Below are 15,047 nucleotides of genomic sequence, written 5' to 3' on the forward strand. Positions count from 1 at the left end.
TGTTGGTGAAGACAGCTCGCTGTCCTATCCACAATGCCCACCTAGGCTGTTGGGGCCTAAACTTCTTGGGTCACTCACTGGCCCAAAGTCTGATTCGAGAGAGCTGATGCCAAGAACGAGCTATGGTAGGCATTCATCATTGTCGTTTCGATTATGTTTCTTTTCGGGAGTCGTTGCTAGTAGACCCGACTCGTGAATGTCATTTCAATCCCCACTCTGATGCTGCCTTGCCACTGAGACATCGTCGTTCTGGCCGTTTGTCGCACCGGCCGGCGTGTTCCACTACCCTTTCGCCCGCGTTCCTCTGGTGCACTAAGTGCTTTCAGACCAAGGTCAAGGCGTATGATTCAAACTCACCCTTCTCCTCGTTGAATGTGAGCTGGATGCGGCGCCTTGTTTTTATACTGATATTTCTAGGTTGTGGAAGGGCATGGTCGGGGACGCCTACGATTTGCAGTTGATCCTTAACTGGATGAACGAATTTTTCCTGAAGCCCCTGGCCAAGGGTACTCTCGCTGAGGATAAAGCATGGGCAAAGCATCGTTCAGCGGACACACGAGCTCTCATTGCTAACCAAATGAGACCAGGATCATAGACCAGCTCAATATGTCTCTTTTCAAGGTCAACGCAGGAGATCTCACTCCAACCCGAGCCTGATGTGCAAAAGTCAAGACGCTGGCTACTATGCTTGCAAGAGAAGGAAGAAGAAGGAGCAATTCCGATCTATACCATTTCTCGTCTCTGCTGCCTGACGCAGCTGCCAAGGAGTGCAACTCTGTGTGTTGGGACAGGTCCAGAAAGAGTCGCCAGTCTCTTTCTCTCTTTCTGTCTGTCTTCTGTCACTGGTCAATGATGGACTGCGTGTGGTGATTTGTGTCTCTTGTCACATCGATCATCATCGCCTTGGGACTCTTTCTCTCCCTGTGTGTGTGAAGCCATTATGAACGACTCTATTTGTGTCATGGAGACAAGATCCATGAGTGATTCCAATCGACCTTGCCTCACATCTAGATGGCAGACTCACCCCGGCGCTCTCCTACTCTCTCAACTACTGCATCTTGATACCGAGATGTGGCTAGGCTAGGAGCTGAGAGTGACTCTCTGTCGTTCTTGCAAATGCAGAGTCCAACCTTGATGAGGTTGCTTTCTGGTTTCTGGTTTCTGCTTCTGGTTGGGTATGTGCTGGATGAAGGTAAAAAGACTAGGCGGGAATTGGTTGCTCATTTTTGTTCCTGACAGGACATCGGTTCGACTCGGCAAGCATTGAATTGTCTATATGCTTGAGGAAATGAGTAAGTGTCCCATGATTCTATCGTCCGTTGGATCGACCCGAGACGAGACGTCGATTCTCCCATCTATTCTCACAATGATCAAGCTTCTCTGCGAGGGTATGCAAGCCTTTTGCCACGGCTGATAGATGCCAGTAGCTGGCTTGATTGTGTGGAGGCACCGGGTAGAAAGTCAAGTGCAACAACTATATGAGAGACAATAGAAAAAGAAAAGAACACTACAAACACTCCAAGACGGAATCAAAAGAACTAATAGAATAGAGTTAAATAAAAACTCACACCTTACCAGCCTCAGCTTCAGCCCTCGCCTCAGCATCCCTCCGCCCCCGAATCTCCCTCTGCAAGACCTTCGCCTTCCGCACCCCAAACCCACTCTCATAGACCTCGCGCACCGCCTCCAGCGGCATATTATGCACCTCGGCATAACACCCCAGGACAAAAACCCAGCCGATAAAACAAATCCCCGCATAGAACCCGAACGTGCCGCTGGGAGTCATGGTCTTCATCATGGACAGAAACGTCGACGAGATAATCAAGTTGCAGCCCCAGCACACGACCGAGTTGATCATCGTGCCCAGTGCGCGCACTTCCAGGGGCAGGAGCTCAGTCCCGACCCAGGCGACGGGGGCGACGCCGGCGGCGAAGAAGGCGACGTAGGTGATTATCATGACGAGGAGTAGGATCGTTGCCCAGGTAGTTTCGCCGCTGCTGGAAGAAGATGAGGTGATGGTTGAGAGGTTGTTTACGGGAATCCAGTGGAAGGCGATTGCGGTGACGACTAGGGAGAGGGACTGTTTATCAAAGTTAGATTGTGTCGTTTTTGAATCAGTACCCAAGTTACTTCTAGATGGTTTACTTGCCATGCCCAGCATCGTGATGACTAGCACTACGCGTCGCCCGACCCGGTCGATCACAGCAAAGTTGAAGAACCCGAAGATGAAGTTCGTGCCGCCCACCACGATGGAAACTGATGTCGGCTGGTTGAAGCCCACCATCGAGAAGAGGGTGGATGAGTAGTACATGAGGGTGTTGAAGCCGCCGAGTTGGGAGACTGAGTAGTGAGAAGGAACATAAGACACATATAAAATATGAAGGGAAGAGGAGACATACTAGCCATAACCATACAAGCAGTAACCAAAGCCCTCAGGTTAGCCGGCACACAAAGCAGCTGTTTAATCTGCCACCCCAAGCTCCGCTCGGAGATCGACGACGCCGCCTGCTCAATAAGGCGGATCTTCCCCGCAACCTGAGCATCAGTAGCGCGTGGGAAGATACGGCGCAACGCAGCATCAGCCTCCGACACCCGCCCATGCGCGATAAGCTGGCGCGGCGACTCCGGACACTTGGGCAAAAACGCCGCGAGTGCCAGCGCCGGCACGGCACCGATAGCAACCATCCAACGCCAGCCTGCAGCAACATGTGTGAAGCCGGCGCCGAGCGCATACGAAACGAGCTGGCCAAAGGCTACGCACAGGTTATCGAAAACGATCATGCGGCCGCGGAAGCGCGCGGGCGCCATCTCGCCGATGTACAGCGGGACGATCATCGCCGCGCTGCCGACGCCCAGCCCGACGACGAACCGGCCTACTGTCATCTGGGCCAGCGAGAAGGCTGCGGCTTGGACGACGGCGCCGACGACGAAGAGCACGCAGCCGAGGTAGATACCAAGTTTGCGGCCGTATTTGTCGGAGGAGAGGCCGGCGAGCACGGCGCCAATTAGGGGCGCCGCCGGATGTGATGGCTGTGACGAGTTCTTGTTCATTGGAGCTGAGGGGGGAGCCGAGGTCTGTGCCTAGGTTGACTAGGACGGCGGAGATGACTCCTGTGTCGTAGCCTAATTATTACACGACAAAATGAGTACGAGGTACAAGAAAGGTGGGTGAGTATGGATGAATACCGAACAGGAACCCTCCCATCGACACCGTGCAAGCAATCAGCCACACGGCTACCCCCGGGTCTGTTTTCTCAATAGAGTCGTCCAGCTCCAGGGCGGAGAGTTCCTCATGGACGACATCGGCCTTGTCCTCGTCTTTATCGAGAGACGATCGATTGGCGTTGGCGTCCATAGTAAGATGAGGGTGATCTGGTTGCAGAAAATGTCAAGTAGAGAAAAGATCAATGGACAACAGCTTCGTCTGGTATAGTCAACAAGAAAAGAAACACAAACTCAAGACAGACCAAATCCGTTGTTTTTATAGACTCAGGATTCTACCCCCCCCCCCTCCTTATTAAATGCCATGCCCCGTCCGCCGAGAGTATGAGATGACGATAACCGGTCTCAGCATGCCATGCGGGGTCCCCGGATTCACCCCGGACTGGCGCGATGAAGTGACCAATTCAAGGACGGCGAGTGGACAGAAGTGTGTTTGTGTGGAGTGTGTGGGGGAGTGTAAGCCCCCATGGATAAACTCTCACAGTTAGGAATTGGAACAGGGTACGGTTATTGAAGCAGACGTATACCATGACTCCATTGCCGAAATGTAGGCATCGTAACTGGCTGCAACACAACTGTAGATAGGGCAAGGTCCACCAGAGAAGAAAGATTCCCCGCGTGCCAGGCAGATCACCGGGGAATGCGACTGTGTTTGGCACTTTGCGGGGGATTGGCAGGCAATGGGGTAGTATTCCCCGCGATGGAAAAAAGACAGTAAACACGCAGAATGCCAGGGGTTTGAAACTAAGTTTCTATCGGGGAAAGCTCATTCAAGGGCAAAGCGCGAGTTCATGGCCGTTCATTATCATATCATCTCTCTAAAAGAGGGGGAAAAGCCCAAGCCCGAATGCTGGGGAAACAAGAAAACAGCCCTTTTGAAAAGAAAAATTCAAAACCAGACAAAATCAAGACAGAACCAGAGCGATGTAGATCGATCGCACACAAAGAAAATTCGTTCATAAGAAATTCGTCACATCATAGTCGTCAAGGCCGGTCACACTCCCCTATGCAAAATTGCAGAACTACCCTCGAAAGGTCTCACAACCCGAGATCCCGGAAGAAAACAAAGCAGAGAGATCAAGGCTCCAGAAGGAATGGCAGAGACTGCGTCCCCTCCATCGCCTGGGACAGGCAGCCGGAAAATGGGAGACCAGCATCAAAGACACAACGAAGAAAAATAATAATAATCAAGTCCGCGGCGCCATGTGGCATCATGGCACGGAGTCTATCATGAAAACAGTGACTCCGGAAAGGGACAAACAGAAGATCATAAAAATTCAGCGACGGCGGGCCATGACTCCACCGGTCTTCATGGGCTGCAGCAGGGGAGCCCCACCCACAGGCCCACCAAGAGTCGCATCGGTCAGGGTTTTGCGGCGCTTGCTGTCATACTCGGCAGCGGAGTCCTGATGGATCACATCGTCATCCTCACGCATCCGCTTGGTGCCCGAGCTCAGAGACCCGTTCATCGTGGTCGAGTACACGGGCGCCGGGGCCGACGCCATGGAATAACCATCCGAGGGACCATTGGCCGGAGTGCCGCGCGTGTCACTAACCGCGTTGTAGAGGCTGGTGGCAGCCGGGCGCGGGGGGGTGTTGTAGCCCGACGCCCAGTGCGGCGGAGGGGCACCGCCGGTTCGCGGCGTCAGACGGCCCGAGCCGTTTTGCTGCGGGGATCCCGTCATCTCCGGCGTCAGCTGGGAGTGCTCTCCAGTCAGAGATCCGATGGATGGGTTGGTCGTGTAGGTGTAAGAGCCCCGACTGCTATAGGCAGCGCCATGGTCATGCAGGTACTCGGGCTCGTGTTCCGAAACCGCCTCGCCAGGGCCGGGGCCGTGGGAGTATCGGTCAGATTTGAGTTCCGACGTCTCGGGTTCCGTGGCACCCGGTGCCCGACCCGTCGGGGGCGCCATCTCACTTTTCAGGTAGGTAGCTGGCATCGACTGGCCATACGCGGACATGCCCGAGGAACCCAAGGGGGTCTGCGGGGCGTACTGCGAGTGCGACTGAGGCGCCGCCGAGTAATACGGCTTGGAATTGTCATACCCGGACTGTCCTTGGTAGGGCATGCCTTGCATGTTGTTGCCCGGCGGCGTGGTAGCCGGGGTGGTCGGCATGGAACGTTGGCTGTTCAGAGACGTATCGATGGACAGCGGCTGATTGTGCGGGACCCCGGAGTTCATGCTCTGGCCACCCCATTCGTACGAACTGCCTTGGCCGGTCACGCCGATCAAGCTCGAGGCGCTGGCGGGAGGTGTGGGAAACGTATTGGCCCGGTCGACTCCCGGCCGAGAGCCAGGCTGACCGGCCATGGCCGAGGGGTGGGACATGTGCGAGGACATGGGTGTCTGCATGGAGTGATGGTGGTGGAGACCCGCGGACTGATGCCCTGAGGGGGTGCGCTGGGCACCAGGGGGTGGGCCCTCGAGACGCCGCTGCTGCGATTCTTGCACAACCATGTTGGTCCGGGTCTGGTTGGCCGGGTGGTAGAGGAGGCCGCCGATGTTGTGTACAAACAGCGGGTACAAGAGATCCGTGATCTTTTCCTTGTTGGCAAACTCCAGGGCACGCTCGAAGGGAATCCTGATGGCCATGGTCAGTTGCTGGAGAGGTGAACACATCATCCTAATCTCTTAACTTACCAAACACCTTTCAGATGCATCGGGCCAATCTTGACCACCTGTCGCATTTTTTCACTCTTGAGAATACCATCTCGGCGGCCTCGGGTCATTCCCGCCACGTTAAGCAGCTTGGTTCCGTTGATCATGTGGTTATCTGCAACTTGTGACTTAGAATTTGCTTTCCACCTTTCATCGATGACTCTTCTTACCTTCCCGCCGAGCTACACAAACTCCTTTCGCTTCCACCTGATAGCAGAGACTGCCCTCATCTTCCCACAGGGTGGCAGTCACTCGCGGCTTAGCTCCTGGGGGTGGGTTCTGCCCCGAAGGGTCATAAATGTAGCCCTGTAAAGGGGCCCCCGTGCTGTTGCCATAGCCGGCCGGCGTGACTGAGTGGGGGGTGACTATTGCATTGTTAGAATCATTGGTCTCCAGAGATGGAAGCCCAATCTTGGACCACTTACCAGGTAATGGCAGCAGCTGCGAGGGAATTTGACCCCCGATGGAGCTGGATGAAGCGGGATGTCCTGTCGGTGGCGATGTGACACCACTGGGATATCCATACTGCGAGTACGGGGCCGGAGCATAGGTCGAAGAAGGCTGCAGGACCGGGGGTTGCTGGGGGTAAGGATATTGGGGCATAGTGCCAGACGTGGCACCCTGAGAGGTGTAGGGCTGTGCAGAAGACAGGTGTGATGGGACGTCCATGTAAGGCTGTGACTGATTCATGCTGCCGAGCGAGGTTGGGCTGGGATAGTACCCGTCGTGGACGGATGCGGGTGGGATGCTGTAGTCGGCGCCTGAGTCCAGAGAGAGCCGGCCCTGGGTCCCAGCCAGATCCGGGGGCGGGCTGCGCTCGTGGGCAGCCACAGAGGATCCAGAGAGACTCGTGCGAGCGCTGGAATTGGAGCTGGCCACAGAGGGGTCTTGGTATGCCCGAGCAGTCTGGCCTTGGATGGCTGTGGGTAAGCTCAGCGCCGGGAGCTTATCGCCTGACAATATGGGTCGTTCAGCGGCGTGGTGGTTGTACCAGGGGATATCAGCAGGACCGCGGGTGTGGACCTGCGAGATCGACGGTAGCTCCAGCTTTTCGGTTGCACGGAAAACGGCTTGAAAGGGGGGAGAAAAGCGACCGTCGGACGTGGAGGAATTGTCCGGCGGATCAAGAAGGAAAAGGTCGCGGGCCGTTGGAGCACTGACTGCACACGTCCGTAGGGAGATGCAGAGACAAGCAGAGCGAAACGAGCTTCAAAGATGCAAGATGCAAGAAATGCAGGGGCGTGCAATCGTAGCGAGCTCGTCGCAAGTTCGTAACCGTTCAAGACTCGGGAGCCTATGCGAAGGACAAAACAAAAAAAAAATATCTCAAGGATGTTGGGTGTCGCAGGAAGGTCAAGTTGATCAGACAAATCGCTTCAGTAGATTCAGAAGCAGGTCATAAGAATCATCAACAGTCGTTACAAAATCGGGCACATCAAAGAACAGTAGTTTGTGGGATCCACGGTTCAGAGAATGCGGAGGGGAAACTAGAAGTAGGCGATCACGTAAGTCATCAACAATCGTCCAAGGTGGGATGAGAGTGCATTAGATGGTCAAATAAGGCCCAAGCAAGATGAGGCCGGGACAGGGGAAGAAAAAAAAATCACGTCTCAGACATGTCGAGGGATGTGGCAGAGAGAGGGAGAAGAACGCGCGGAGGTTGGACGTACAGAAAGGTGGAGGCTGGGGTGGTGCAGCAAACGCATCCCTATGCGCTTGCAGGGGAAAATCAAAAAACAAGTGGGAAGGGGGAAGATGTTGGGGGAAGGGCACAGATAAAAAAAACATATATATGAGATAGAAATCAAAAAAAAAAAAGAAAAAAAAAAAAAAAAAAAAAAAAGAGGAAGAAGAAGAAAAAAAAAAAAAGAACCAACTCGTACAGGAACCCAAGCTCTCATTAAGAAAGAGAGAGAGAGCGAAGAGGGAAAATGACGCTGAGCCGCAGAGAGGCTTTTGGACGATCAGATGACTAAGTAGGAAGAGAACGAAGAGCCCAAAATGCCCCTAATAGAACAAATCGAATAAATATATAATAAATCAATTCTCTGCAGAACTTCCGGCTCGCCCCGTCGAGAGAACCCCCCCTCTCTTCACAGAAATAGTATCGAATCAATCACAGTGGGGCGTGGTGGAGTTGCGTTCAGATCATCTCGAGTCGATTTCTACGCAAGGGTGATCAGCAGGGACATATGAATCCATTCTGTATTTTATTTTATTTTATTTTTTTTGGATATGAATATTATGAATATATATATGTATATTGTATTTATATTTTATATATTATCAAGTCATGAAAGAGACCAGGAGCTGAACTCATCCTGGTCTGTGTGACCGGCCAAAAAGCAAAACGCTGATCGCCCGGGATAGGCCCGCTGGATCTGCCCCGTGGAGTCCGATCGATTCTCTTTTACTCATTTTCTCTTCTTATTATGATTCGGATTACAACTACTATTATAATTTCTGTTTCTGACCTGAGACTGCAATGGAGATATCGCCACGTAAATGCCAAGATCATCATCATTATCCCTCTGTAGTATTATAACCAGAGGGGAAGGGCAGTCCCCCAGGGTCCACTCGAGTCGGGGGGAGTGGATGGGGTGCAGACGGGGAGAACACCTCCCCCTCCCCCTCCATGGACGCCCGAAACTCCAAGGGCGCTGGGCACCGGAGAGTCCAGACTGGCACCGGCCGGGGCGATCGACAGGATCTGCTTATCGTGCAAGACATTGCAATAATTACTAAAGAAATATAAGAGAAAAAAAGTTCTACCTTATTTTAATCATGAAAAGGAGGAATATTAAGCAAAAAAAGACAAAGGAGAAGAGACAAAAAAAAAAAACCCCTGGTAATGCGCGGCGGCTGCACTGTCGATTGTGAAAAGGCCAGAGATTGTGGTTGGTGCTTGGCAGGAACAGCGCTTACAGGAAAAGAGCGAGAAAGAGAGAGAGAGAGAGAGAGAGAGAGAGCATGGGCCACAATGCAAGGTCCATAAAAAGCGGAGACACTTGTACTGATCGACCCGTGAGAGATCGCATTCAACCATCATATTCTATATAGATCAGCGTTGGGTCGGGATGGAAACACGGCTATAGCCGATGGTGGGGAGTGCCCTGAACCTCATTATTATCGATCATGTAGAATAGTAAATACTATGGGTGTATAAAGTGATTATTATTATTTTTGTTATCATAAATATAATAACTATCATGTTCAGATATAATATGAATCATATAGTAAAATAAAATAAGAGCACGTCACCCCCCTTCCCCAAAATCAGTGGCTCTCAGCGCACCACGAAACACAGCTGGAGTCGATCAAGGGTCTGTTCTCAGCCATCCCTGTCTGGTGCCACGAGAGTGAAGAGTGGCTAGTCATTTATTATTATTATGATTATGATTATGATTATTTTGTCCAACCCATCTCTCATTACCACTAGCTAGAGAGAGACAATGCCCTACGTCAGTACTGTAGCCACCTGGACATACCCGGGCTGTACCCGGATAGTCCGAATAGCAATGGAAATGAAAAATCCCCCGTCACATCACCATTTGGACTAGCCAGCCCCGTGACGGGGTCAACACGGCTACTGGCGTCGATCAGATTGGGGCAATTCAAGACTGTTCTCATCTGGGCTTGCCATTCAAATCAGCAAGGGGGGGAGAGAAAGAAAGACAGCGGGTGGGTATACACCGCTATTCATTCTATTTATTTTATTCGTACTGAATAGGATGGCAGAGAACTCTTTCCCTTGCATTCACTCCACCCGAGTTTCCCATCTCGATTGACAGATGTCATTCCTGACAGCGAGGGGGGGGGCGTGGAAGTTTGGAGTTGACGTGTAGTATCTATTTTTCCTCTCTCTTTTGGTTGATGCATGGAAACTTGACATACATGGCACTAGCCAGTTCCCATGTCATAACCGTCAATCCGTGGATGCCTGTGGATCATGATCGGAGGGATGATTTCCGGTGAATAATCGCGCAGCAAAGTGGATTCGGTTCTCGAGCCCGCCACACGGACCCTTGTCCTCTTTTTTTTTTTTTTTTTTTTTTTTTTTTTTTTTTGTCGGAAAGAAACGGGAATCCTCAACAGGAAGGAGAATATTTGTTAGTGGTTTTGTTTTTCGGGGGTATATTGAGATCGAGAGTATATTGACAGCATATAGACAGTATATCTATACCTTTATGAACGAAGTAGATGTACAGCTACCATATATGCAATCTTGCCCTATGTACTCCAAATGGGCTTCTCTTGCATTTTGCAGACTCTGGCACGGAAGCAGGTACTCCCCAGTCTTTGTCCGGGGGCCCATCTCCAGATTCCTGCACCGTCACTATCGACGGCCCGATACCCGCTGTACATACAGCATACAGTAGTATAGGAGGGAAATAGTGAAGGATCCGCCCCGGAAACCATTTGACATCCTTGATAGGGCATGTCTAGCGCCCGAGAGGAGCCTTGAAACTCTCCCTCAATGGATCTGAAAGGAAGAAAAGAAAAAACAATTCCGTCTCGGGGGGAGTTGAGTGGACCCAGCGATAGCAACTGTGGCTTTTTCTCTCTCCTCTCTCTATCTTCCGACTGAATACACAGAATGAATGAATAATAATAATAATAATAATAATAATAAAAATCTTTTCGATCAAGCGAGCTTGCCAAAAGGAAAATCTCCACCGCAAATCGCTAGCACGGACGCCCTCCCCCCTCGGCTCCACTACACACACGGCACTACACACACGGCCCCAATCTGCTTTGGGTGAAGTGGCCGAAGCCCCCGAAAATGTGATGCGTCCAGGCTCTCCGATGAACCGCCGTTGAACCATAACGCAAGGCGCAATTCGATATGAGTGGTCTTTTTTGCTCTTGGTCTATATGATAGTCTTTCGGGGTTTCCGTGTGTGACGACCTCTCAGCTCTTGGGGGTGGATCGGGCAAATAAACCTATGGATGGTACAATTGCGAAATACAATACAGAGAAATAATAATAATAATTATTATTATTATTATTATTATTATTATTATTATTATTATCATCATCATCATAATTTTGAATCATGGCCTCCACTTCCTCTCTGATGCCCGTCAATTGTGCATCGATCGACGGGTTCATCCGTACCTTGCAGCGAGACGAGTTACCCTGCAGCGGACGTTCTATCCGTGCAGACTGGACGATGGGGATTACCTCGGTTGACAGGTTTCACTAGGAGCATGGTCCATGGTATAGAGAATAATCATTGAATGATAATTAGAAATAGAAAATTGTAATAATAATAATAATAATAATAATAAAGTGGAATATGCCCGATGCCGTCTGGGCGTTGATGCCAGATCAGGTTGTCCGAATCGCAACAATAGGACAAGGCCTTTGAGGTGGGACATACTCGGTCGGACAGAGCCAGTAGTCAACCAGGGGGATCCCTGCCAGCTTGACTATCTCGGTATGATCATCTTTATACATAAGTAATCATGATTCTGGGGGTTGTACAAGCTACATATGGAAGTATACAGGCCTTGGTATTTTCTCTTGGTATTTCCACTCTTCTCTAGGAATAATCGCGCACCAAGCTAGGATAAGGCCAGGATAAGCTAGATAGACAGGATGCGAGTGTACAACCTGATTTAACCTCGCATTGCATTCCGTCCCGTGGGCCAAGAGATCGACTGCACGTTCATCTTGATCAGGCGGGCAATCGTACGAAATATAATAAAAGAAGAAAAAAAAAAGACACCATCCCCTCTGTGGCGTGTGCTCCGAGCGTCATTTCAGGGCTAAAAAGGTGTAACACTGGCGCGGTGATTGGCACTGCCGATCGATTGGCAAACGACTGGCGGGCGAGTCAACCACGTAGGAATTCGTGGGGTTTTCACCGCCAGTTGACCCTTGCGTGCAGACGTGGCACCTTCTCATGCAGTCACCCGTTTCTTTTCTTTTTCCTGATTTCTGAGTAAATCGAGAATCTATTTACTATAGCGAGTGGTTCGCTATATATCTAGAGAAGGTAATATATCTCTTTTTTATCCTGATAATGCGTAGTTATTACTATAATATAGTAGTAGAAGATAGAAAATAATATACTAGGCTATAATAATATATAATAATATAATATAATATAATTAATCCTAACCTGTGTAACTCGGTCTCACCCCGATCCCGCCCCTCCCCCTCATTCCCAACGATAACATTGCCCGATAAGATGCGCAGGGACCGTGTCAAACCACCCAGACCGAGTGTTCATGCACAAAGGCAGCAAGAAAAAAAAAAGAAAGGGAGAGAGAGGTTAGACTCACCGTCTCTTGTGTCTCACTTCACAGCAGGCCACATCCTAGATGTTGAGGGAAGAATGTGCAGCATGCAAGTTGTGTTTAAAAAAAGTAAAGAAAATAAACTCAGTAAATTATGATCCTTTTTTTTGTCAATCATTCCTATTTATCTTCGTGTGGGTGGGCCTGCCACATTCTCGAAGCATGTCTGCCATTCATGTGGCGTAATATCTTGAATGAGGGGGGGGGTAGCATAGGGAGGGTGGGGGTAGTAGTTTCCTCATACTAGGGATGCTGGGGGATAGGGATGGGGATGCGATGCGATGGCGGGTACTCACCGCTGGTTTCAGAGTGCTTCATTACCATATCTGGGTGGCTTGTCAAGGGATAAAGATGTCTAGGCCTGCATAGGTGATGTTGCTGGGAGAGGCGGTGGGTGGTTGGTATATATCCCTTGATTGGGAGTCGTGATGCTGGGAATTGCGGTGGCCGATGTTCTGTGTTGGATCGGTGGCTAGTAGCCATCTACCTACTAGGTAGGGGTAGATCTAATGAAAGCCAGACTTTTCTCGAAGGATGTAGATTGAGTATATGCGTTGGCTATGGATTATGCATCGCCATAGATCTACACCTAACACCGGTGTCGAGTAGGTAGATAGCTAAGATAGTGCATCTCTATACGCACTGCACCACTGCACTACGGAGTTATGTCAATTGATAGCAGTGCAGGGAGCACGAGGACTTGAACCCTGCAGATGTGCTCTGTGCTTTGTGCTAGGACGGATTGCAGCAAGCTTCTAGAAGGCGTGGTTGATGCGGTTGACTACCTATACTTAATGGCATGTCATGTCTTTTGAGTATTGAGAATAAGCCTATTGAGTATTGTCTTAGTACCTAGCAATACTTAGAATAGACTAATATCAAAATTTAGATATTGGTTGTTCTTAAAGTGTTCAATGTCATATCAAGTCAAGGTATATCTCTTGCTGCAACCTGAAGTATGATATTATTTGAGATGACCTTAACGTTTTATGTTTATAATAAATGATGTCTCCTTTCAAATATTTGTCTTCAAGCTTTGGATAGTTTTTAACCCCAATCTGTCTACGAACTTGGTTAATATCGAATGTTTAAAACACTATAGATGTCAGATGTAGCCATCTGAATATATATCCCAAAACACCGACAGCAAGTTCAACCAAAACCATGTCTCATTCTCTCAGATTCAACTCGAGAGGTATATACCGAACTCTATCTTCTATCTTTCTTGATCCAACAATTAAGCAAGTACATTACCGTTGGAACATACCAACAACACGTGATCCACCAACCCTATCCCAAACCAGCAAAACCAAAACACCATCCGTTCCATGGTTCACCCGCTCTAACGTCAAACCAACAACATCGCGCACACCAAGTTGAACCGAGTGATGTAACCAGCGCCAAACCCACCAAAGCAGCCCTGGAGCTACATTTTTGGAGAAAGACGCTTGCCACACACCTATCATCTACCGAAATCTCCTAGTCCACCCGCAAAACCACCTATCTACCTCCGGACCATGCCCCCCACCAAACGGCCGGCCCCCGTCCAGCCCCAAAACCACAAGATCTTCGACCCCTGGAACTCGGCCTCAACGGGCCACCAACGCGCAGAACATCGGAATGCAGAAGCAGTGGCATGGGACGATGTGCGCGCCGACAAGCTGGCGTGCCAGTTCCAGAGCAGGGATTGTCTGGCGGGGTTACGGTCGCGATCGCAGTGCTATGGTGATTCCAGAGAAAATTTCTTAGGCGGGGGTGCCTTTGATGGGAGAGTCGAGGCTCCACAACAGCCAGGCCAGAGAGTTGGTGCAAATACAAGACCAGGGCCGGGGGAATGGCTCTGCGTGTCTGATGCAGAGGCAGAACGAAATCAGCTCGGGGTGCGGGATATTCGCAGCTTCATGGGGGTTGGCAAGCGCAAGGCCGATGATGGTGGAGAAGGGAATGCGAAGGCGAAGAACACCATCGGCAGGAAGAAACTAAAGCCCACACCGACGGAGAAAGAAACCGAGAAGCAAGAAGCGACGGGAAGAGAAAATGTGGAAACGCAAGAGCAGCAAGACCCCGAGCATGAGACTGCTACGACTGCTTCGACTACCACCGACCCTGCTTCTACGACCTCTCCCTCGGATATCTTCGCCGGAATAACCGTCTTTATCAACGGCTCGACGCTCCCCCAGATCTCAGACCACAAACTCAAGCACCTCCTCGTCGCGCACGGCGCCCACGTTTCTATCGCGATGGCACGGAAGACCGTCACACATGTGATTGTCGGCCAGCCAAACAGCGGGCCCTCGACTTCTACTGCGGTACGTACAGGAGGTGGTATAGGTGTGGGTGCAGGAGGTGGATTCGCAGCCCGGAAGCTCCAACAGGAAATTGCCAGAGGTGGCTGGAAGAGTGTGAAGGTTGTTGGGGTAGACTGGTACGTATCTATTCTTCCTCTATTGCTTGGTAGTCAACTAACATACTCTTTGGCCAGGGCCCTTGAAAGTATCAAGGCTGAGCGCCGACTGGCCGAGTCTCGGTTTGCGGTTTTGCATGTTGCGGCCAAAGGGCAGAAGAGCGTGGCGGGGATGTTTGGGGCCCGGTAGTCTTTGGTTTCTTGCATTGCATTGCATGGTGTGCACAGCGTTTGCAGATGGGTGGCATAGACTTCTACGGACATTATGATACCCCTTTTGTTGGTTACCTAGGAGTTCAATCTAATTGATCTGCTTTGATCTTTCATCACACATTATCATTGGTCTTATGTAGCTTCGGTCCATATACATGGTTATTCATCAAAGTACCCAACTGCATTAGCAAATCCCCAATATATGCGCCATCAATGCAGTGCATCAGAATATATGAATCAAT

The 15,047-nt window shown here is 50.4% G+C and overlaps 3 protein-coding genes across 3 annotated transcripts; 1 reads left to right on the forward strand and 2 right to left on the reverse strand.

The window, feature by feature from the left end:
• Window positions 1-1,564: 1,564 nt before the first annotated feature.
• Window positions 1,565-3,355, reverse strand: NUU61_008820 (myo-inositol transporter; the record flags this gene model as incomplete). The annotated part of the gene is made up of 4 exons (XM_056659345.1): window positions 1,565-2,080; window positions 2,177-2,340; window positions 2,400-3,081; window positions 3,158-3,355. 4 exons carry the CDS (start codon window positions 3,353-3,355, stop codon window positions 1,565-1,567), a joined length of 1,560 nt encoding a protein of 519 aa, XP_056507638.1.
• Window positions 3,356-4,499: 1,144 nt separating this feature from the next.
• On the reverse strand, window positions 4,500-7,428 carry NUU61_008821 (KilA-N domain-containing protein; the record flags this gene model as incomplete). The annotated part of the gene is made up of 5 exons (XM_056659346.1): window positions 4,500-5,805; window positions 5,865-5,997; window positions 6,053-6,247; window positions 6,308-7,042; window positions 7,401-7,428. The coding sequence occupies 5 exons, from the start codon at window positions 7,426-7,428 to the stop codon at window positions 4,500-4,502; spliced, it is 2,397 nt and encodes a 798-aa protein (XP_056507639.1).
• A 6,277-nt stretch (window positions 7,429-13,705) lies between these two features.
• NUU61_008822 (uncharacterized protein) lies at window positions 13,706-14,782 on the forward strand (the record flags this gene model as incomplete). Its single annotated transcript, XM_056659347.1, has 2 exons — window positions 13,706-14,613; window positions 14,671-14,782. 2 exons carry the CDS (start codon window positions 13,706-13,708, stop codon window positions 14,780-14,782), a joined length of 1,020 nt encoding a protein of 339 aa, XP_056507640.1.
• Between the last annotated feature and the right edge of the window lie 265 nt (window positions 14,783-15,047).

The sequence above is a fragment of the Penicillium alfredii genome (genome assembly GCF_028826965.1).
Source record: "Penicillium alfredii strain IBT 34128 chromosome Unknown utg000011l_segment0_segment0, whole genome shotgun sequence".
Taxonomy (NCBI): Eukaryota; Fungi; Ascomycota; class Eurotiomycetes; order Eurotiales; family Aspergillaceae; genus Penicillium; species Penicillium alfredii.